Here is a 22,440-nt window from a genome sequence, read left to right on the forward strand (position 1 = left end):
GTTTTTTTTAATGGAAAATGCAGTTTCCACAAAATCAAAACTTTTCTGGGAAAATGTAGATTTTTCTGGAGTTTTGTATTTTCTTTTAGGAAAAATCTAAATGAAATGTTTAATTCAACATTAATCTGTATTTGCTTGAGTGGCTGCAATGCCTCATAGGATTTGTAGTTTGGGTGCCTTGCACCTCCATTCTCCTCTATGGACTGGACTTCCTGGTTAGACTCCATCTCCCATGATGCTCTGAAGACTCATCCTGGTTGAACAAGCATGATTCATACGAGGAGATGCAGTCCAGCTGGGGCTTTTGGCCCTTTTAGGAGAATGGGGGCATGAGACACCAAAATTACTACTCCCATAAGGCACTGCAGTAGCTCAGGAGGATACAGACTAATGTTGAGCCAAGCTGAAGCAACATGTTTTGATTTCATTCAACAAACTGAAGTGAAACATTTTGCTGTGGAAATGTGCAAATGTTTCATTTCAACATTTCCGAACCAAGTTTTTTTTGGAACTTTCCATGCCACAAAAAAAAAAAACAATCAATATTTTGATTCCCCCCAATTTGGAATTAAAAGAATTTCAGAATATGAGAATTTCCCGTGGGGTCAAAATTCTGAATAGTTACTAGCACTTATTGTTAGGTAACAATTCCTAGGATCACTGAATTTGTTATGATGATACACTGTTTCCCTCCGTGTTACACAGAGCATGTTGTCATTCAGTGCCTGTAGGGGGTTGTGTGGTAATGAAGTTTAAGAATAAGCCTGAATTTTGTGGCTCCTGTTTACTAGTGTAGTTTCCATTAACTCCGAAAAATAACAATTTCTTTATTAAGAATGAATTTTAGCTATCTTAATTTACCCCAGACACTTAAAATATGAATTCTCCAAACCAATAGTTATCAAAAATGAGAAAATGACCTCAAAAGAGTTTTACTGGGGGTATTTTAATCATCTAGTGTTTTAAACTGCAGGTTGTAGAAGACTTGAAAGTCCTACTTCTGCGTAAGTGGTAACAGATCTCCAGGCTGCTGAAAGAGGGGAATTCTTACTTTCTTACCTTGATCTGACTCTGGATCCTGAAGTAGAATGTTTCATTCCACACTGGGTTTCTGCAGTCGTTGACAGTTTTGGTCTGGATCTTTTCACATGTAGCTGTTGGCAATGACAGGTTGATGTAGCAATCAGAATGGCTTACTGTATAAAAAGAGGTACAGCATAAATGTTAATGTATCAATACTCCCCGTCTTAAGTGGCACTGAAGAAATTAGTGCACTGCACTAAAATTAAGTTGTATTTATTTAAAGACAGAGATTAGGGTAACTTATGTATAACATCTCAGGTTCTCAGCAGCAGGCCTGTGCCTTAATTCGGTTCTCATGTGCATATGCATTATGACACAGTCTTTAATTTCATGATCACATACTATTTTCCCACAGAACCCCTGCCACCACTATATTGTCTGAGTGCTTCACAAAATTGAATTAATTTATTCTAACATCACCTCTGTGTGATTAACGGATGCTATTATGCCCATTTTACAGATGGGGGACTGAGGCACAGAGAGATTGAAGTAAAAGTGTCCCAATTGGGTGCCCAATTTGAAATGCCCAGGAGCTGGTTTTTCATAGTACTTAGAATTATATAGCACTTTATATGTCCAGCGCACAGCTTTCATTGACTTCAGTTGAAGCAAGGTAGAATGGCCCATTAACTCACAGGAAAATGATAAAAGACAAACACCCTATCACCTATGGATTAACACTTTTCACAAAGCAATCGCTCTGACCTATCAGTCCTCATCCTCAAAGGAAACCTGCACAACACTTTCAAAAGACGAGCCTGGGAGCTTAAATTCTTTATTCTGCTAGACACTAAGAATCATGGACTGAACAGAGACACTGGATTTATGGCTTATTACAATAATCTGTAACCCACTAGCCCCCTCTTTTTGTCCTACAACTGCAGAGGTAGTAACTGGCCACTCTACCTTGAATGGTCCCTTACAATATGTGTTGCTTTTTTCCTGTCCTCCTATCCCCCAGTATTAACCCAGAAAACTGTGACATTAATTTTTGCCCTGATTTTCACCCATTTTTTGATTAAACATTGATAAATTCCCAGGAAATTTAAAAACAATAAAAACCAGAAATGAAGGGCCTTAAATATAGACAATAGATGTGAGCTAACTAGCAAAACTGTGCATTTAAAAGTTTCACTTTGATATTATTTTGCAACCTCTTCCCATAACCTTATTATCTTATGCCAGTTGATATGCATAAGAGTTTAAAAGAGCCCGTGATGAAACACTTCTGATTTAATGTGCCAGCATTGCTGTTTCATAATCCCAGAGTAAGTGCAGGATACTACAGTATGGAAACATAAAATTTGGTCTTTTGTGTGACTCCATGCTGTTTCCAGATCCATGGTGCAATCTTCTATGTGCAAAGCACGTCTTTTTAATCTGGGCAATAATTCAATTCTTGGTCAATATGACCAGTGTTTGACAAAACTATTCTATAGAAAGTGAGACACATTCCATACGGTGGTTTTAACTACATGCATATCATGTTAGGATTTACCTGTCTTTGTAGAGATGCAGCTTGGTACTATGTATTTCTTTGAAAACAACAAGGAGTCTGGTGGCACCTTAAAGACTAACAGATTTATTTGGGCATAAGCTTTCGTGGGTAAAAACCTCACTTCTTCAGATGCATAGAGTGAAAGTTACAGATGCAGGCATTATATACTGACACATGGAGAGCAGGGAGTTACTTCGCAAGTGGAGAACCAGTGTTGACAGGGCCAATTCAATCAGGGTGGATGTAGTCCACTCCCAATAATAGATGAGGAGGTGTCAATTCCAGGAGAGGAAAAGCTGCTTCTGTAATGAGCCAGCCACTCCCAGTCCCTATTCAAGCCGAGATTAATGGTGTTAAATTTGCAAATGAATTTTAGTTCTGCTGTTTCTCTTTGAAGTCTGTTTCTGAAGTTTTTTTGTTCAATGATAGTGACTTTTAAATCTGTAATAGAATGACCAGGGAGATTGAAGTGTTCACTTACTGGCTTTTGTATGTTACCATTCCTAATGTCCGATTTGTGTCCATTTATTCTTTTGCGGAGGGACTGTCCGGTTTGGCCAATGTACATGGCAGAGGGGCATTGCTGGCACATGATGGCATATATAACATTAGTAGATGTGCAGGTGAATGAGCCCTTGATGGTGTGGCTGATGTGGTTGGGTCCTCTGATGGTGTCGCCAGAGTAGATATGGGGACAGAGTAGGCAACGAGGTTTGCTACAGGGATTGGTTCCTGGGTTGGTGTTTCTGTGGTGTGGTGTGTAGTTGCTGGTGAGTATTTTCTTCAGGTTGGGGGGTTATCTGTAAACGAGGACTGGCCTGCCTCCCAAGGTCTGTGAGAGTGAGGGATCATTTTCCAGGATAGGTTGTAGATCGTGGATAATGCGCTGGAGAGGTTTTAGCTGGGGGCTGTATGTGATGGCCAGTGGTGTTCTGTTATTGTCCTTGTTGGGCCTGTCCTGTAGTAGGTGATTTCTGGGTACCCGTCTTGCTCTGTCAATCTGTTTCCTCACTTCCCCAGGTGGGTATTGTAGTTTTATGAATGCTTGATAAAGATCTTGTAGGTGTTTGTCTCTGTCTGAGGGGTTGGAGCAAATTCGGGCTTTGTATCTTAGGGCTTGGCTGTAGACAATGGATCGTGTGATGTGTCTTGGATGGAAGCTGGAGGCATGTAGGTACGTATAGCGGTCAGTAGGTTTCCGGTATAGGGTGGTGTTTATGTGACCATCACTTATTTGCACTGTAGTGTCCAGGAAGTGGATCTCTTGTGTGGACTGGTCCAGGCTCAGGTTGATGGTGGGGTGGAAATTGTTGAAGTCCAGGTGGAATTCTTCAAGGGCCTCCTTTCCGTGGGTCCATATGATGAAGATGTCATCAATGTAGCGCAAGTAGAGGAGGGGCACTAGGGGACGAGAGCTGAGGAAGCGTTGTTCTAAGTCAGCCATAAAAATGTTGGCATACTGTGGGGCTATGCGGGTACCCATAGCAGTGCCACTGACTTGAAGGTATAAGTTGTCCCCAAATCTGAAATGGTAGTGGGTGAGGACAAAGTCACAAAGCTCAGCCACCAGGCGTGCTGTGGCCTCATCAGGGATACTGTTCCTGACAGCTTGTAGTCCATCCTCATGTGGAATATTGGTGTAAAGTGCTTCTACATCCATGGTGGCCAGGATGGTGTTTTCAGGAAGAACACCAATGCATTGTAGTTTCCTGAGGAAGTCGGTGGTGTCTCGAAGATAGCTGGGAGTGCTGGTAGCGTAGGGTCTGAGGAGAGAGTCCAAATAGCCAGATAATCCTGCTGTAAGAGTGCCAGTGCCTGAGATGATGGGGCGTCCAGGGTTTCCGGGTTTATGGATCTTGGGTAGCAAATAGAATACCCCTGGTCGGGGTTCTGGGGGTGTGTCCATGTAGATTTGTTCCCGTACTGTAGCTGGGAATTTCTTGAGCAGATGGTGTAGTTTCTTTTGGTATTCCTCAGTGGGATCAGAGGATAGTGGCCTGTAGAATGTGATCTTGGAGAGTTGCCTGGCAGCCTCCTGTTCATAATCCGACCTATTCATTATGACTACAGCACCTCCTTTGTCAGCCCCTTTGATGATAATGTCAGAGTTGTTTCTGAGGCTGTGGATGGCATTGCGTTCTGTACGGCTGAGGTTATGGGACAAGTGATGTTGTTTGTCCACAATTTCAGCCTGTGCACGTCTGCGGAAGCACTCTATGTAGAGGTCCAGTCTGTCATTTCGACCATCAGGAGGAGTCCACGCAGAGTTCTTCTTCTTGTAGTGTTGGTAGAAGGGTTCCTGTGGGTCAGTGCACTGTTCAGTGGTGCGTTGAAAATATTCCTTGAGTCGGAGACGACGAAAGTAGGCTTCCAGATCACCGCAGAACTGTATCGTGTTCGTTAGGGTGACCAGATAGCAAATGTGAAAAATCAGGACAGGGGGTGGGAGGTAATAGAAGCCCATATTAAAAAAAGCCCCAAATATCGGGACTGTCCCTATAAAATCGGGACATCTGGTCACCCTACGTGTTCGTGGGGATGGTGGGACAGAAAGAGAGTCCCCGAGATAGGACAGACTCTTTTGCTGGGCTAAGTGTGTGGTTGGAAAGATTGACAATGTTGTTAGATGAGTTGAGGGTACCACTGTTGTAGCCCCCTGTGGCAGGTAGGAGTTTAGATAGCTTACTGTCCTTTTTCCTCTGTAGAGAAGTGAAGTGTGCATTGTAAATGGCTTGTCTCATTTTTGTAAAGTCCAGCCACATGGAAGTTTGTGTGGAAGGTTGATATTGTATGAGAGTCTCCAGTTTTGAGAGCTCATTCTTGATCTTCTCCTGTCTGCTGTACAGGATGCTGATCAGGTGGTTCCTCAGTTTCTTTGAGAGTGTGTGGCACAGTCTCTCACCATAATCAGTGTAGTATGTTGATTGCAATGGATTTTTTACCTTCAGTCCATTTGGTATGATGTCCATCTGTTTGCATTTGGAGAGGAAGATGATGTCTGTCTGTATCTGTGCAAATTTTTTTGTTGAGGTTGATGGATTTCCACTCCATACGGCTAAATTTAGTGCCTTGCATGGTGTCAAGTATCAGGGGGTAGCCGTGTTAGTCTGTATCTACAAAAACAACAAGGAGTCTGGTGGTACCTTAAAGACTAACAGATTTATTTGGGCATAAGCTTTCGTGGGTAAAAACCTCACTTCTTCAGACGCATAGAGTGAAAGTTACAGATGCAGGCATTATATACTGACACATGGAGAGCAGGGAGTTACTTTGCAAATGGAGAACCAGTGTTGACAGGGCCAATTCAATCAGGGTGGATGTAGTCCACTCCCAATAATAGATGAGGAGGTGTCAATTCCAGGAGAGGAAAAGCTGCTTCTGTAATGAGCCAGCCACTCCCAGTCCCTATTCAAGTCCAGATTAATGGTGTTAAATTTGCAAATGAATTTTAGTTCTGCTGTTTCTCTTTGTATTTCTTTGGTGTCTTCAGACCAGTTATATTGGCCTTATTAAATTTGTTGGCTATGTACTAGAGAGTCCTCTGAAATATACAATAATCTGCCCCGCCACTCTTGCACCCTGGCTTATGTATTTTTTTCCTGAGTGTGGCCTGGCAGGCAATGCTGTCTTTATTCTTTTATACTGAACTTATGTGTATGCTGGTAGTTTCTGTGCTATGCAATATACTGTAATATTTCAGTTGCTGAGGAAGTGGGGGAGCCAAACTGGGTCCCAAGACCATGCCATTTTGCATCCATACTATAATCAAAACACTGTAAACAGGATCATACCCCCTACATCCTTTTATCTATGCTAGCATAGCTGCACTGATTCAAAAAGAAGGTTCTGGTTACAGACCATCTATATTTTAAAATAGTTTCCCAGATATAGATAAGAGACAAATTTAGACCTCATTTCCTGCATGCAAGAGGCAAGGTCTTTTCGCCTCCCTGTTTCATATCACATTCCATCACTCTTTGTTCCACATGAATTTTTAAAAGATGCCATGTACATAGTACTTGTTTCATTACATATAGTAATATATAGCTGCCCCATTATGAGATTGCTAGACAAGCATTTGAAAATAAAGAGAATTCACCTTTGGGTCAGCAGCCATTGCTATCCAATAATAATATTAACATTAGCATTGGGGGTAATAGTTTTAGAAAGAACTTCGTTATTCATTTAATGTAAATGGATCAGAATCAAGATCAGAGAGGTAAAAACTGAGGAAAAAATAGAGTTGCCTTCTGCTATCATCAAGTAAAACATACTGCAAATAGAGATGCAAAGAGCAGAGGTGATGTGGAAAGTGATGTAAGCTAGACTGCCTTACACTTACAGACTTCCTGAGCCTAAATTTTCAAAAGAGGCCGTTGATTTGGGGTATCTCCATTTTTTAGTGTCCACCTTAGGCCTGATTTTCAGAGCTGCTGAAGCACCCCTTATCTCTGGAGCTGCAGGTACTCAGCACCTCTGAAAATCAGGCCGAACATGTCTCAAGCTAGGCACCAAACTCAGTGCCTATTTTTGAAAATGTGAGTCTCTTGTAACTACGTCACCCACTTACCAATGCGTAAGAGAACATAGAGGGAATTTAAATTGATTTAAGTAGTCAAGGAAATGGAGGAAGGTGTAAGGTGCCAGTTAAATCAGAGGTGATCTGCTTGCACTCACACTCTCGTATTAGTTTCTTTTTCCTGCATACCTCTCTTCTAGCCCCACCTGTGTGAGAGTTATACAATTTATACTCTGACTCAGTGGGCCAAATTCAAAAGTAATGTGGCAGGGCAGGAGCACAAGTTACATACAGGTAAGTGGGTGTGATGATGAGACAGTCTAAGTAAACAAGAACTACTTAGTCTACAGGAGCCCACACTGCTATAACATGCATATTGAGGGGCCTGAAAAAAGTGCAAATAACACCAATTTCGATTCCCACTGGACTCCCTCAGATTCACCTCTGAATTCAACCCTATGCCCATGTAAAGCAGCAGAGACATTGCAGATAGATACTGCAAGGTTTAGTTTGAAGAACCAGAGAGCTAAGCACACCCAAGAAGGGTAAAGTATATGGGAGTGTTCAGATTCCGAGCACAAACCACACGTAGGGTGAAGCCAAGAGAGAAAACATGTGATTAAAAAGTACAGACCTTGGAAGAAAGAGACTGCATAGGCATATCTTCAACTCCAGCTCTGCTCAGCACAAAGTGGCCTGAAAGCTTCCCCGAAGAGACAGCCAAGGGCTCTGGGCATAAAGCCAGAGTATGCAGCGCTACAGCATCTGCTCCCTCACCACTCTTTAGAAGAGGCACCTCAGGGACACAGAAGCAGGTCAGGGGCATGGTCAGGATGGGAGGGGGAGGGTCAGAGTGCACAGTGCTCTGTCGAAACCTGAGCTGGTATAATTGTTCTTATGGGACCCCTGCAGCCAGCTTAATTTAGGCTATGTCTACACTATCACTTATGTCAGCAAAACTCATGTCTCTCAGGGGTGTGAAAAAGACACCCCGCTGAGCAACATAAGTTTCGCCAGAATAAGTAGCAGTGTGCACAGCGCTATGTCAGTGGGAGAGCTTCTCCCGCCAACATAGCTACCGTCGCTGGGTGGGGGTGGTTTAATTATGTCAACAGGAGAGGTCTCTCCCGTCGGCACAGAGTGGCCACACAGTAAGGTGTAAGGTCTCTAGTGTAGACATAATATCAGATACCTTTGGGCAGCCCCAAAATCAGGGGAGATAGCCAGGTGAGGCAGCTTGGGGCAGCTGAGGATTTGGCCTGGCTATTTCATGTATGTATGGGGGGATAGTAGTAGCAAGTTATTGATCACGAGCTTGAGGTGGTCAGCTGTAATAAACTGTTGCCAAAACAAACTTTGAGCTTGATCCAATGCCCAAATGGAGTGAATGGAAAGGCCCCCATTGATTTTAATAGACATTGGACCAGGCCCTTTATGTTTTATATGACTGTCTTATTTTGACCTAAGAGTCGAATGCATTTTTTTTTAAAAAGTGTCTATAATACAAGGAAAGAGCTGTCTCATTAGATCTCAAAGTAAATAAGCCCCAAAGGAAATAAGCATCTTAGCAAACTTTATGAAGTGCATCTAAACTCACAGGTCAAGATGATTCTCTTAAGTGTATTGGAGAAAAACAGGTTGCCAGGTGGGCATGAAAATACTGCTTTTTTAAAACTAAGCTTGTCCAAAATGCATGGACTATTATCTCAGTGCACTCTAGAAACTGCCCTGTCAGTAGAAGACAGTACAGAAACATTTGTCTTTAAAACCAATCAGAGCAATCTTAACCCGGGTATAGCTCCATTTATTTCAATAATATAATAACAAAGATGCATTTGGCCCATCATGTTTTATTTATATGAGATGCTGGATTATTTCAGAAACACATGGTTTATGATATTGATATATATGTAAAAGAAAAACTAGTACCTTTTCATTCCTGGTAAACAATACACCTTGTGACACTTCTTAATTTGTTTTGAACAATATGTTGTCTTTCTTGCTACAAATGGAAGGTCATTTGACTAGTTATACTTGCACAATAACATAAATACTAGTTCTTAGGTCATGCTCTGATAATCAACTATACTGCGATACTGTAGCTGTTTATGTATACCCTAGTAATATCAATTACTTTCTTTTTTTGACTTATGGTGTTTGCAGTGTTCAGTTGTGCACTGATTACTTTCAGAAGTAGGAACAATTTCTAGGAAGAGTAGAGACACTCACGTGTATCTGCCCGACGGAGATTTCTCATTCGTATTATTCTTACAGCGAGCAAGTAACAAGGAGATAATTCCATCTGTAGAAGAATGATATATGAAAGAAAGGTTAAATTTAAAAGCACGATACCTAACAAATGAAGAACCTAATCAAGTATTGTATGACAATTAACATATTTTTGCTGAACATTTTATCAATCATTTTCTAGACTGATATATAGAGATTCACAAAATCAGGGATCATCATCACGAATCATGAATTTATTCCTTTATGTATTTATTGTTAATGAAATGCAACTGTCTTTTTCTGAAAAATTCAGGGCATACTTGTGAGTTTAGGTTTTTTCACTGAGTTTTTAGGGGAAAGAAGGAAAAATTGCAGGTTTTTTTTTTAAACAAATAGCACAATTTTAATTCTATGGAGCCCGCTGCTAACAGTTGCAGTACACAGGGTTTGGTCTTCTCAGATACAGGAGTCAGGAAAGTGGCAGGTATTCTCAGCAAAGCTCTTTTTAGTGTGTTGGAGCCTTCTAGAGGGAAAAACTTACTCCATGGTCCCCAGGTTTCTTCTAACCTCAAATTAGGTACTTTGATACCTCCCTTGTGCTACCCACCATGGTGCATTTATTGCTTTGAAGTAATTTGTTGTAAGTGCTTTGTAGACTTGAGCTAAACTCAACGGTGAGTGTACAGAAGTTTGTGAGAATCTTTCCTTCAGTTCTGAGTCATATGGGTTTGTGCTGCTTGAGATTCTGTGTGAATTTTACGTTCAAACAAAACCAGAATATCAAAATGAAACTCAAATAAAACCAGCAAGTTTAACCCTGTTTAACATAACAATTATGCCAACACAGAGATGTAAGTTCTAGCTCAAGCAGAACTAGCTTTCATCAAGCTACCACACTAAAAATAGAAGTGTTAACCGCAATGGCACAAGCTGAGGGATGGGGTAGCTGCCCAAGTACAATCCCTCTGAAATCCTAGGTATGTACTTGGAATGGCTAGCCCATCCCACTGCTTGCGCTGCCATAAGAACGGCCCTACTGGGTCAGACCAAGGATCCATCTAGCCCAGTATCCTGTCTTCTGACAGTGGCCAATGCCAGGTGCCCCAGAAGGAATGAACAGAACAGGTAATCATCAAGTGATCCATACCCTGTCGCTCATTCCCAGCTTCTGGCAAACAGAGGCTAGGGACACCCTTTCTGCCCATCCTGGCTAATAGCCATTGAGGGATCTATCCTCCATGAACTTATCTAGTTCTTTTTTGAACCCTGTTATGGTCTTGGCCTTCACAACATCCTCTGGCAAAGAGTTCCACAGGTTGACTGTGCATTGTGTGAAGAAATACTTCCTTTTATTTGTTTTAAACCTGCTGCCTATTAATTTCATTTGGTGTCCCCTAGTTCTTGTGTTATGAGAAGTAGTAAACAACACTTCCTTATCTACTTTCTCTATACCAGTCATGATTTTATAGACCTCAATCATATCTCCCCTTAGCCGTCTCTTTTCCAAGATGAAAAGTCCCAGTCTTATAAGTCTCTCCTCATACGGAAGCCGTTCCATACCCCTAATAATTTTTGTTGCCCTTTTCTGAACCTTTTCCAATTCCAATATATATATATTTGAGATGGGGTGACAACATCTGCACACAGTATTCAAGATGTGGGCATACCATGGATTTATACAGAGGCAATATCATATTTTCTGTTCTATTATCTATCCCTTTCTTGGTTACACTTCTATTTTTAGCATGCTATCTCTATCAGAGCTAACATGGGTAAGTCTACACAAGCTGGAAATTACATCTCCGACTCCGGGGTAGAAATACCCTGAGAATCTGGGCCGTAGGCTCCACCAGTTGCAATACAGCAGGAAACCCAGTAGTCCATGAACTCCGTTTTCAGGCTTTAGTCATTAAAAGGACAAGAAACAATAAGAAAATAAGAAGGAAGGTAACAATGTTGCTCATAATATGGCCTTCGGTGCTCTGAAACCCTCACCATAAAAAGCTTTTCTAGCTTAATAGGGGTTTGCAGCATCCCTATGTGATTTGAAGTCTCCTCCCAACGCACTACCACTAACAAGTAAATCCCAAACTCCTAAAAAGCTAATTGAGAGTTTTCTTTTGTTGGGAACTATTCCTGGTCTTCAAAACCTCAAAGTTTCCCTTTGTCTCCTATCCTTCTTTCTATGAGGAGAGAGCAATTTGTAGTCACCATATACCTCAAATGCCTAATTCCATCAAAGACAAAGACCCAGAAATCCACTTGAGTATCTCCAGGAGACTTTATGGCTAGAGGAGTTAGGTGCATCAATCCTATTGAAATCAGTGGGGTTATGGTGCCCAACTCCCTTAAGCTCCTTTGAAAATCCCAGCCATAGTCTTTTTTCTAAAATAAGATGTTTCCTGATGGTGTATTTACATATGCTGCATATAGTCAAGTCATCCTGGCAAAATGCTACTCTGACAGAGCCCGTAAACAATTCAGTATTTCCTATGACCAAGACACTTGGTGATAAGACCCACACACAGATGCTGCTGTTTCCTCATACTCCTAGGAACCCTTCCTCCAACAGTGAGCATATACATCCAAATCCTAGACCAGCATTTCTCAAACTGGGGTCCACGGACCCCTGGGGGTCTGGGAGGGTACTCCAGGGGGTCCACGGACCCCACTGATCAACTCCTCCACCTCCCTCCCACTGCCTCCTGCACGCTGGGGAACAGCTGTTCCGCAGCGTGCAGGAGGCGTTGGGAGGGAGGGGGAGGAGCAGGGATGGAGCACACTTGGGGAGGGGGCAGAAAGAGACATGGAAGAGGAGGGGTATGGGTGGAGAGGGGGCGGGAAGAGGTGGGGAAGGTGTGGGGACTTCGGGGGAGGAGTAGATTGAGGACGGGGCTTGGGGCTGAGCGGGAGGGTTTGGGGGTCTGCAAAAAATTTTAAATCAAAATGGGGGTCCTCGGGTTGCTGAAGTTTGAGATCCTCTGTCCTAGACCATAATTATTTTTATGAGCTGATTTCAGCTCAGACAGAAGCAGCCATCTATGTCTCCTACAACACTTCACAGACTACCTAGAATGTTGGCAAATATACAGGGAGAGTAGATGTTGAGACAGTTTCAGATGAAGAAAGGCTAGAAGATCTTCACCCAATGTGTCCATTAATTGAAAGAGCCTAGTCAAATTTCCAAATTTCTCAAAACAGTCTGCTAATGCATCAAACTGATACTCTGGCTAACCCCACAAATGTGATATTTTTATTTCAAATTGACACTAATGACTAGGCCATTTAAGGCCTTTACATTTTATTTATGTAGAAATTTATTATGTTCACAATGCAACAGCCTCTGGGCACCTTAATGTAAATAAAAATACTACAATGATTATGACTAGCAACAATAATAGGCAGTCATCCTCTTGTCCATCCATACCCCATCATTTGCAGACCTCCCAACTTAAGTCCACACCAAATGCATACTTGGGCAAATAAATAGATGAGCCTTACAGTGTACTTGGAGGGACAACTGTCTAACTGCATCGCATGAGCTCAGGAACTCCACAGATTAAAAAATAATAGTTACGTATGGGGTTTCACTCGATAAACCTCGATTTGGTTTGTTTTTCAAAATATATGAATACTCTTCAATACATTTTAAATGCTGTAAAGAATGTCATGAATCCACATGGTTGCCAAATTTTGTTTAAAAAAAATTATCCCACTAGTGAGTTAAGACGACAAATAGACTTTGTTACATCAAATCTGTTCTTCTTTCATGTGTGTTCCAAATCTTCCCACTCCTCCTTGCATACAGATGTCCTATTACATACTAAAACATGTGTCCTATGCTGAGGCCTTGCACATTGTCCCCACAGGGAGTTCTGATTATCCCCCTGATGATCCTTACAGATTCCACCATTTTCTTCCTTTTTAATTTTTTTAAATTTAATTCCACTCTACATGTCACTTCCCTCTATTTCAAGTAAGGCTGCCAAATTAATTATAAACAAATAGAAGGCAGTAACAAATTACTCAATAAGCTGTAAATAAGCATACTGTAATTAATACAACAATTAATCTCAAAAGAATTCAGAGTTTGTGCAAGGATTAACTAGTTAATGGAGCAAATTCAGTCATACTTACTCAAGCAAATGGAAGTTTTGCTTGAGTAAGGACTGACTGGCCCAATGTTTATAAAGTATTTTAAGATCCTTGGATGAAAACCAATATAGAAATGTAAAATGTTATTTTTATATTAACTTATTACCTTAAGTTAGTCAACAGAAGGGGAAAATTGCTTAAACAATCAGTATGACACTTATAACGCAATATCTTTGATCTAGTTTCATAAAAATATAAGATGGTTCATAAATATTATATTTTATTAATACCAATTATATATTATACATATGATAAAATATTTGAATTCTGCTACTTTGCCTATGTAAACTCAAAGAAAAGCAATTTCAGGTCCATTCTAATCTGCATAACACATCATTAACACTACAATTATATCATGCTTCACTTATAAGATGAAGGGTTGGATTCTCATTGATTTCACTGAGTTGGTTTGAAAATCCCACCCTTCCAGAAACAGGAATTTCCAGAGAAAGTTATAATCAACTGAAACCAGTGGTTTTGAATGTGTGTGTTATCTCACCAGCAGTGAAAGAATTGCTACTGCAATGCTCTAACACTCCGAGCAAGAATTATAGCGCAGATCATTAGAATATAATGAGATTTGTTTTATAAAGGAACTAAAGCTGAAGCCAAGATGCACATATAAATCAGTATAATTACACTGGTCTACAATTTTTGAGAAGTCGTCTGCTTCAGAGATAAAATGTGCTATTTATTATGTATTTTGATGTGCTGAATTCAAATATGACAATTAAAACAACTGATTGCTACTGTTTCTAAGATATTTAAGTTTTTACATTTTATGTCTATGTATATTGTGTAGATAGTAGTTTTAATCATAAATTGTAAACCTAGGTCTTTTCATGTGTTTATGGTTGCTTTACATGATAATATTTCACCTGTCCTGTTTATGTAACGCTTTAAAAATCAGCAAAAGGGTTATATAAATAGTTTTATAGTTAATGGAGATATCCTATCTCCTAGAGCTGGAAGGGACCTTAAAGGTCATTGAGTCCAGCCCCCTGCCTTCACTAGCAGGACCAAGTACTGATTTTGCCCCAGATCCCTAAGTGGCCCCCTCAAGGATTGAACTCACAACCCTGGGTTTAGCAGGCCAATGCTCAAACCACTAAGCTATCCCTCCCCCCATTTATTATGAAACAAAAGGCAAAAAACTATTATGTACATAGTTTAGTCCTATTCAGTGTCTACTCGGCGCTTCTTGGCTTGTCTCTTGTATTCATTAAATGGAGCATCTCTTGTCACTGTCCAGCAATAGTCTGCAAGCATTGATGGGCTCCATTTGCCCTGATAGCATTTCTCCATTGTTGCAATGTCCTGGTGAAATCGCTCGCCGTGCTCGTCGCTCACTGCTCCGCAGTTCGGTGGAAAAAAATCTAGATGAGAGTGCAAAAAATGTATCTTTAGTGACATGTTGCAACCAAGGCTTTTGTATGCCTTGAGGAGGTTTTCCACCAACAACCTGTAGTTGTCTGCCTTGTTGTTTCGGAGAAAATTGATTGCCACTAACTGGAAGGCTTTCCATGCCGTCTTTTCCTTGCCACGCAGTGCATGGTCAAATGCATCATCTCGAAGAAGTTCACGAATCTGAGGACCAACAAAGACACCTTCCTTTATCTTAGCTTCACTTAACCTTGGAAATTTTCCACGGAGGTACTTGAAAGCTGCTTGTGTTTTGTCAATGGCCTTGACAAAGTTCTTCATCAGACCCAGCTTGATGTGTAAGGGTGGTAACAAAATCTTCCTTGATTCAACAAGTGGTGGATGCTGAACACTTTTCCTCCCAGGCTCCAATGACTGTCGGAGTGGCCAATCTTTCTTGATGTAGTGGGAATCTCTTGCACGACTATCCCATTCGCAGAGAAAACAGCAGTACTTTGTGTATCCAGTCTGCAGACCAAGCAAGAGAGCAACAACCTTCAAATCGCCACAAAGCTGCCACTGATGTTGGTCATAGTTTATGCACCTCAAAAGTTGTTTCATGTTGTCATAGGTTTCCTTCATATGGACTGCATGACCAACTGGAATTGATGGCAAAACATTGCCATTATGCAGTAAAACAGCTTTAAGACTCATCTTCGATGAATCAATGAACAGTCTCCACTCATCTGGATCGTGAACGATGTTGAGGGCTGCCATCACACCATCGATGTTGTTGCAGGCTACAAGATCACCTTCCATGAAGAAGAATGGGACAAGATCCTTTTGACGGTCATGGAACATGGAAACCCTAACATCACCTGCCAGGAGATTGATGCATTTTGATGGTTCAGGACCAGAAGTTTCATCCTCTTCCTCTTCCTCGTCTGACTCAAGTGAGAATGATTCTGGTGCATCAGGAACCGGCAGTCCTTCTCCGTGGGGTACTGGGCGTATAGCTGATGGAATGTTTGGATAATGCACAGTCCACTTTTTCTTCTTTGACACAGCTTTCCCAACTGGAGGCACCATGCAGAAGTAACAATTGCTGGTATGATCTGTTGGCTCTCTCCAAATCATTGGCACTGCAAAAGGCATAGATTTCCTTTTCCTGTTCAACCACTGGCGAAGATTTGTTGCACAAGTGTTGTAGCATATGTGTGGGGCCCACCTCTTGTCCTGATCTCCAATTTTGCAGCCAAAATAAAGGTGATAGGCTTTCTTAACCATAGTGGTTATACTGCGCTTTTGTGATGCAAAAGTCACTTCACCACAAACATAGCAGAAGTTATCTGCACTCTTCACACAAGTACGAGGCATCTCTGCTCACTTTGGCTAAAAAGAAATGTGTCCCTTTGCAAAATCAAACACTGACAAATAAGAGAGCAAGACACTGTATGATTTCTAGAGCTGATATAGGGCAATTTGTTCAGCAGAGTGATGTAAGCTTCGTTATGATTGCATCATCCATGACTTCTAGGAATAACACGATGCAATTCATATCATGTATGACGCAATACCAGCTTCAGATTGCATCATTCATTGTTTTGCCTAAAAAGCAAGTACTGTCCAAACCCAGTCATAGATTTATTCATAGATCCAGTCAAAGATGTATTTTAGTCATTTCTGGTTTAAATTGAGATCCCTTCTCTTTATAACTCACTTATCTTCCGCCATTCCCAAGTCAAGGGTCGTATATACTGACCCAATAGCATATCTTGAAAACTAGAGCCAATCAACAATTGTAAGCATCATTTTCGTTCTCAGTGACCCAGAATTAGTAACGTTTGACTACATTTATTTCAGAAGCATTTTGGCTGTAGAGCAGTGTTATTGGTAACAAATAGAAGAACTTTTTTTTATATATAGGCTTTAATGATGGAGTCAAAATTTGGAGGGTCCCAAACAGAATTCTAAAGTGGAATGAACAAGGGAGTGACGTACAATACTTTAAATTACCTTGCCATCAAACTTAAGTTTCACTTGAGATAAAACAGAAACATTTATTCTTTGAGCAATTTACTACTAATTGTCAAGCCATCTTCATTTGAATGCCTGCAAAATAGCATGCACAAGCACATAACCCTGCATAATGTAGATGCAAGAAACATTGTATGTACTAAAGCCAATCTGACAGCTAAGTACATATATTCACATATTAGAATTTGCATGCAAACATTATGCAATCTAACTGGGTACAAGTCCATTTGAAATGTAGGCTATTAAATGCACTATGCACAAAATCTAATGAAAACTATTTTAAATCTATTATTTTTAGCAAAAAGAATAGGACAGTCCCCCAAATGAAAACCAAAACCCTCTTCCCTGTGCAAAATAACTAAGCGAAAAGAAGGGCTTTGCACAATGTGCTAAATGTCAACAGACTAGAGTCTTGTTGTACAAATGGGGAAGGAAACTCCTTAGTAAAGGACCCTCCATTATGAAAGTCCTGCCACAAGTCTTCAACTGTTTAAATCTAGGGACTGTTAGCCTGAATGCCACTGCTGACCTTAATTGTTATTGTAGCATATGGGGAAAGGAACGGTCAGGACCCAAATAATGTACTTCTTCATTAAAGATCAAAATCAGCACCTTGAGTTGTGCCCAGAAGCAAATAGGAAGCCTGTGCTGGTCCTGGAATATGATCTAATATGCTTCCATACAACTGATTCTGTGTAACAGGCAAGCAGCTGCATTCGGTTGTAAGTCCTCATATACTTCAGTGATGAGCACCAGATAAAAGCTTATAGTTGAGAGAAAAGAAAAGAGAAGACAGAAGCTTAAACAGGCAAAGAATATAGGTGTTCTTCAAGTGTAGCACCACATACAACACACTGCACTGTCCCAGTCTAGAAGTCACAAAGACCGATTACTGTGACAAGGTCTGGCTCTGCAAGAAGAAACTCCAAACATGTCATCAGAGAACAGATGACTATTTCTACCAAATTGGATGCAAACTAGACAAGTGTCTTCTAAAAACAGAGGGTTCACTGGATTTTTTAAAAAAACTTTACAAATTCCTCGTCAGGCGAAGAAGTATATTGAATGCAATCCTTCCCCACCCTTCATTAGTGCCTGATCATGTAAGTATCTAAGGGCATTCTATGCCTTGGCATCATGATATTCCCTTTGCCAGTCAATTATCCAAGTGACATGATACACAGAGCTAACATATACAAACCATCTAAATTCAGATTATGAGATTACAGCATTTACACAAAAAGCTTAGTACGGTGACAAAGCATCATGTTTAAAGCTTGTCTACATGAGAAAGTGGCATCAGTTTAAGTTAAGGCTTAATTTAAACAAAAGGCTATGTGAATGTTGTTATATCTGCTTAGGTAGAACCAATGCACCCTTCTCATGTAGGCATGGCCTGTGTATAAGAGGCTATGTCTGCACTATGATTTAGGTGTGAGATTCCCAGCTCACCTACATATACTCGAGCAAGCTCTCATCTCAACTACAGCACTAAAAATATTAGTTTGGCCGCAGTAGCATAGGCCCCGGCATCAGTGGCACAAGCTAGCTGCCCCAAGTACAAACCCACCTAAACCCTGTGGTACATATTCGGAGCAATTAGCCCATGCCACTGCCTGTGCTATGTAGCTACGCTACTACTTTTAGCACAACAACTTAGATGAGAGCTAGCACAAATATGTCTACATGAGCTGGGAATCACATCCCTAGTTCATAGTGTAGACATACCCAGAGAAACTAATTCACAAAACTAATCATAAAACTATGTTTTGTAGTGCACATTTATAATACTCCAGATGCAAAGAAGGGAAGATAGTAGAAGGGATCTCTAGAAGGACAGAGTTAGGATATTTTGGATACCTTAACTGCAAATGTCCATGTGACCCAGCAATCTCTTGGTGCCAACTGGCAGAGGACCTGGGGTGCATAAGTGTTACAAGGAGCCCCTGGTTCTGGTATGTGTGTATGGATAATATGTAATGAGTTATGTATATGTTGCATCCGAAGAAGTGGGTTGTAGCCCACGAAAGCTTATGCTCTAATAAATTTGTTAGTCTCTAAGGTGCCACAAGTACTCCTGTTCTTTTTGCGTATATGTACTGAAAATTATGTTCTTAAGATCTGTGGCTTGGGGCTGGCCACCAAACAGTGAGAACAGGTTTATTTCAGACAGAAGATGTTTATCTATCAATCTGCCTACATGTGAATTGAGTATTGTATACTCACAATGAATGCCTAAGTACAGACTGAGCCAAATGCTAATCAAATGATTGCAAAGTCCTCAGCAGAGCTCCTAGACAGGAAAACACAAGCAGTGGGTGGTTATCCTGTTTGCAAGCAAGACAATGGCTTTTTGGACTATCACTGTAGAGACAGAGAGATAAACTCTGTATCTTTCCACTGAGGAGTCAAGAAGACAGCATGGGAGTCTCATGAACGGAAGGTCACAGCCTGACTGTAATACACTGAACGGATTTTGGGTGAGCTTTGGCTCTATATGACATGACAATGTCTTGTTAGTTAAGTTCAGGTTCGGATATGCATCTCATGATTTTATTTTATATGTAAGCCTTTGTTTCTAATATTTTATTTGCTATTATTTGACTTTGTCTTTGTTAAATAAACTTATATTTGCTTTCTTTATGAACAAATCTAGGTGTCGTGTTATGCAGAGCTGTGTTCTTCAGCGTACTGGTAAGCTGCAGTGGGAACAGAGGATCTGGGAATTCTGTGAGTGTCCAATGGATCTGGGGCTGGGCACTCCAGGGAGACACTCTGAGCACCGGAGTATGCCTATTGTTAACCTGTTAAGAGCAAGCAGGGCCTGCGGAGGCTTGGAAGGCCGTGCTTGTGTTGCCAGAGGCTCTGGGTAACCATCACAGTCCATGCTTTCAAATTTTGGGGTATCATCAATTTAATGCTAAATTATTTTAATCTAATTTAGATCTGCTATGGAGAAGGTTTAGTTTGACCTTCTCCATTGCATTCTATAGAATTTCACTTTGGAGTTCCCAGTCATGCCCAATAACATGATGCTGAACTATAGCATATCTTTTAGAAAGACATTCAATATTGATTTAAAGATATCAAGTGATGGCAAATCCACCACATCCTTTGGTAATTTGTTCCAGTGGTTAATTACCCTTATATTTATCCTTTGCGTTACACTTGCAAATACCCTGGTAAAAATTTGTGCCTTAAGCATACTTTCATTGTTGTAATTGATTGATGTCATTTTGAACAAACCATATGGTTATTACAGCTGGTCAAACTATTTGTGATGAATTCAATACCCTTTTTTGATTAAGAAGTTATATGCAAACAAATCCAGATGTGTGTGCGTGTTCATTATTTATAAGCATGCATATAGGCTAAAATTGTTCAGTGAAATTATCAATTTGCTCTGAGTATTCATTAGTTGTGTTGCATGATTGGTTATCAAAGTCAAATGGCATTATTTCTGCTCCACAATTGGATGTCTCCAACATTTTAAACAGTAGAATAACGAAATTCCAGCGTAACTTTTCAGATAATCATTTGTGAAACTTCCAGAATTCATAAATATTTTCATTAATATCAGCCGACCATCCACATAATGAACAACTTGCGATTCACAAGAAACCAAACTGATATTTCCAGTCACAAATCATGGTTTTGTTAGTATTCAAATAGCTCTCTAGTACAATAGCTGTATTGCAACATTTAACAGCACAGATTTTCTCAGACTTTTTAACTGCATAGAATGTGGAAACAAATGTCTCTAGATTTCTAGGGGCCTCAGTTGTGTTCTATTTTGGATACCATTGCTGAACCTAAATTAGATCTTCATTTAAATCCCCCCTTATTCAGTTTTGAGCTGACTACAGCTGACTACTGCACAGACAGAGAGCAAACAGTGTAATAGAAGGTATGTCTACACTTTCAGCTGGGGGTATGATTCCCTGCTTGAGGAGACATACCCGTGCTAGCTCTGACGAAGCTCGCGTGCTGAAAACAGAGTGTAGCTGCAGCGGAACGGGCTAGCTGCCCCAAGTACATATCTGTCCAAGATGCTAGACATGTACTCGGGCCAGCTTGTGCTGCAACAACTACACTCTATTTTTAGCGCACTAGCTCAATCAGAGATAATGTGGATATGTCTCCTCACCCTGGGAATCGGTCCCCAGCAGAACTCTCACCAATGCCACTGACATCTAATAAGTACAAAAATGGATCCATCACTGACTTCCTAGGAATCCCAGAAGCAATACTGATGTATCCAAAATTCCTTCCTCCCTCTGAAGTCCTTTGTTATGCTGGTTTTCCTTCCAGAAGAGCTGAGGGTGAGCAAATATCCTGGAAATCGGGGTTTAAGCACCCAAAAGACCTTTAACCACCATGTCATGAAAGTAATACACATGGTCAGAGGCGACTCTATTGAAGCTGATGGGGTGGCGTCTACTTACACCACTGCTGAATGTGACTCAGAGTCAGTAACAAGAAATATTTTAGAGACGAAATTCCATCTTTTATAAGTAATGAAGGTAATAAGAGAAGGGACATTTTCCATGCATGAAATCTAGGGTGACCAGATGTCCCGATTTTATACAGACAGTCCCGATTTTTGGGTCTTTTTCTTATATAGGCTCCTATTACCCCCCCACCCGCTGTCCCCATTTTTCACATTTGCTGTCTGGTCACCCTAATCAAATCAAATGCAAAGAGAAATACAGAGAGCAATTTTGAAATTCCCAAAATTAAATAAGATGGTTCAAATGCTAAACCCAAGGGAGTTTCACCCACAAAACTTGAACTGCTGCTATCACTAGTTGTCACTGTAAATTGATACGCCATTAGGTCCCAACCTTTCCTCCCTCCAGCTACACGAGCTTGGTTTTGAAATCCTCTAATTGACAGTACCTTAAATTCAGTATTCCCCCGCGCTGCACACTGACTCCCATGCTCAGTTTTGACATTTCCCAAAGGATTTGTTTTAATGTTTAGATCCTGAAAAGAGAAGGGGGGAAAATAAAAACATTGTCAAGCTTTATCATGAGTTCATCGTTGCAGTAACCCATGCTGAACCCTCAAATTAGAATGGCTGTTCATTATGACCTACTATGTTTCAATACTCACACTGGTGTCCCTACTACCAGGTCATTTTGCACACACATGCTTTAATTGGCAGAACTGGGGTGCAAGATGGGTACGAAACCCCATGTAAGTGCCACCCTTTTCTATGAAACAATGGAGGAAGACTCCTCTCAGCTGTGGGACATCAAAGCAGCAGCAAACCTGCTTCCTATAGACTAACCCTGTAAAAAAGTTTTGCTTTTCTATCTCAAATCTCAGTTCTTTGCTTCCTACTTCCTCTACTTATATTTAAAATTAAAATAAAAACTATGAAAAATGCAAAACAAGACCACACAGAGGATCCGAATTCCTAATCTCTCTCTCTTCTTTTGTTTCCCTTCCTTTTCTTTCCCCATCGCCTGCTACCATGTCTCATTTAGACATCAAGGATGAAATCTTAGCTGCATTGAAGTCAATGTAAATTTTGCCATTAATTTCAGTGAAG

The 22,440-nt window shown here is 40.7% G+C and overlaps 1 protein-coding gene across 1 annotated transcript in view; it reads right to left on the reverse strand.

Annotated features, from left to right (window-relative positions):
- The window catches only part of LOC135878147 (cytosolic phospholipase A2 epsilon-like), a 53,782-nt gene that overhangs the window by 31,073 nt on the left and 269 nt on the right, over positions 1-22,440 (reverse strand). The window contains exons 2-4 of the mRNA XM_065403731.1: positions 21,783-21,869; positions 9,330-9,402; positions 1,060-1,196 (exon numbers count right to left, since the gene is read on the reverse strand). Coding sequence (XP_065259803.1) covers positions 1,060-1,196; positions 9,330-9,402; positions 21,783-21,869 — 297 coding nt within the window. The remainder of the gene's footprint in view (positions 1-1,059; positions 1,197-9,329; positions 9,403-21,782; positions 21,870-22,440) is intronic.

The sequence above is a fragment of the Emys orbicularis genome, chromosome 4 (genome assembly GCF_028017835.1).
Source record: "Emys orbicularis isolate rEmyOrb1 chromosome 4, rEmyOrb1.hap1, whole genome shotgun sequence".
Lineage (NCBI taxonomy): Eukaryota > Metazoa > Chordata > Testudines > Emydidae > Emys > Emys orbicularis.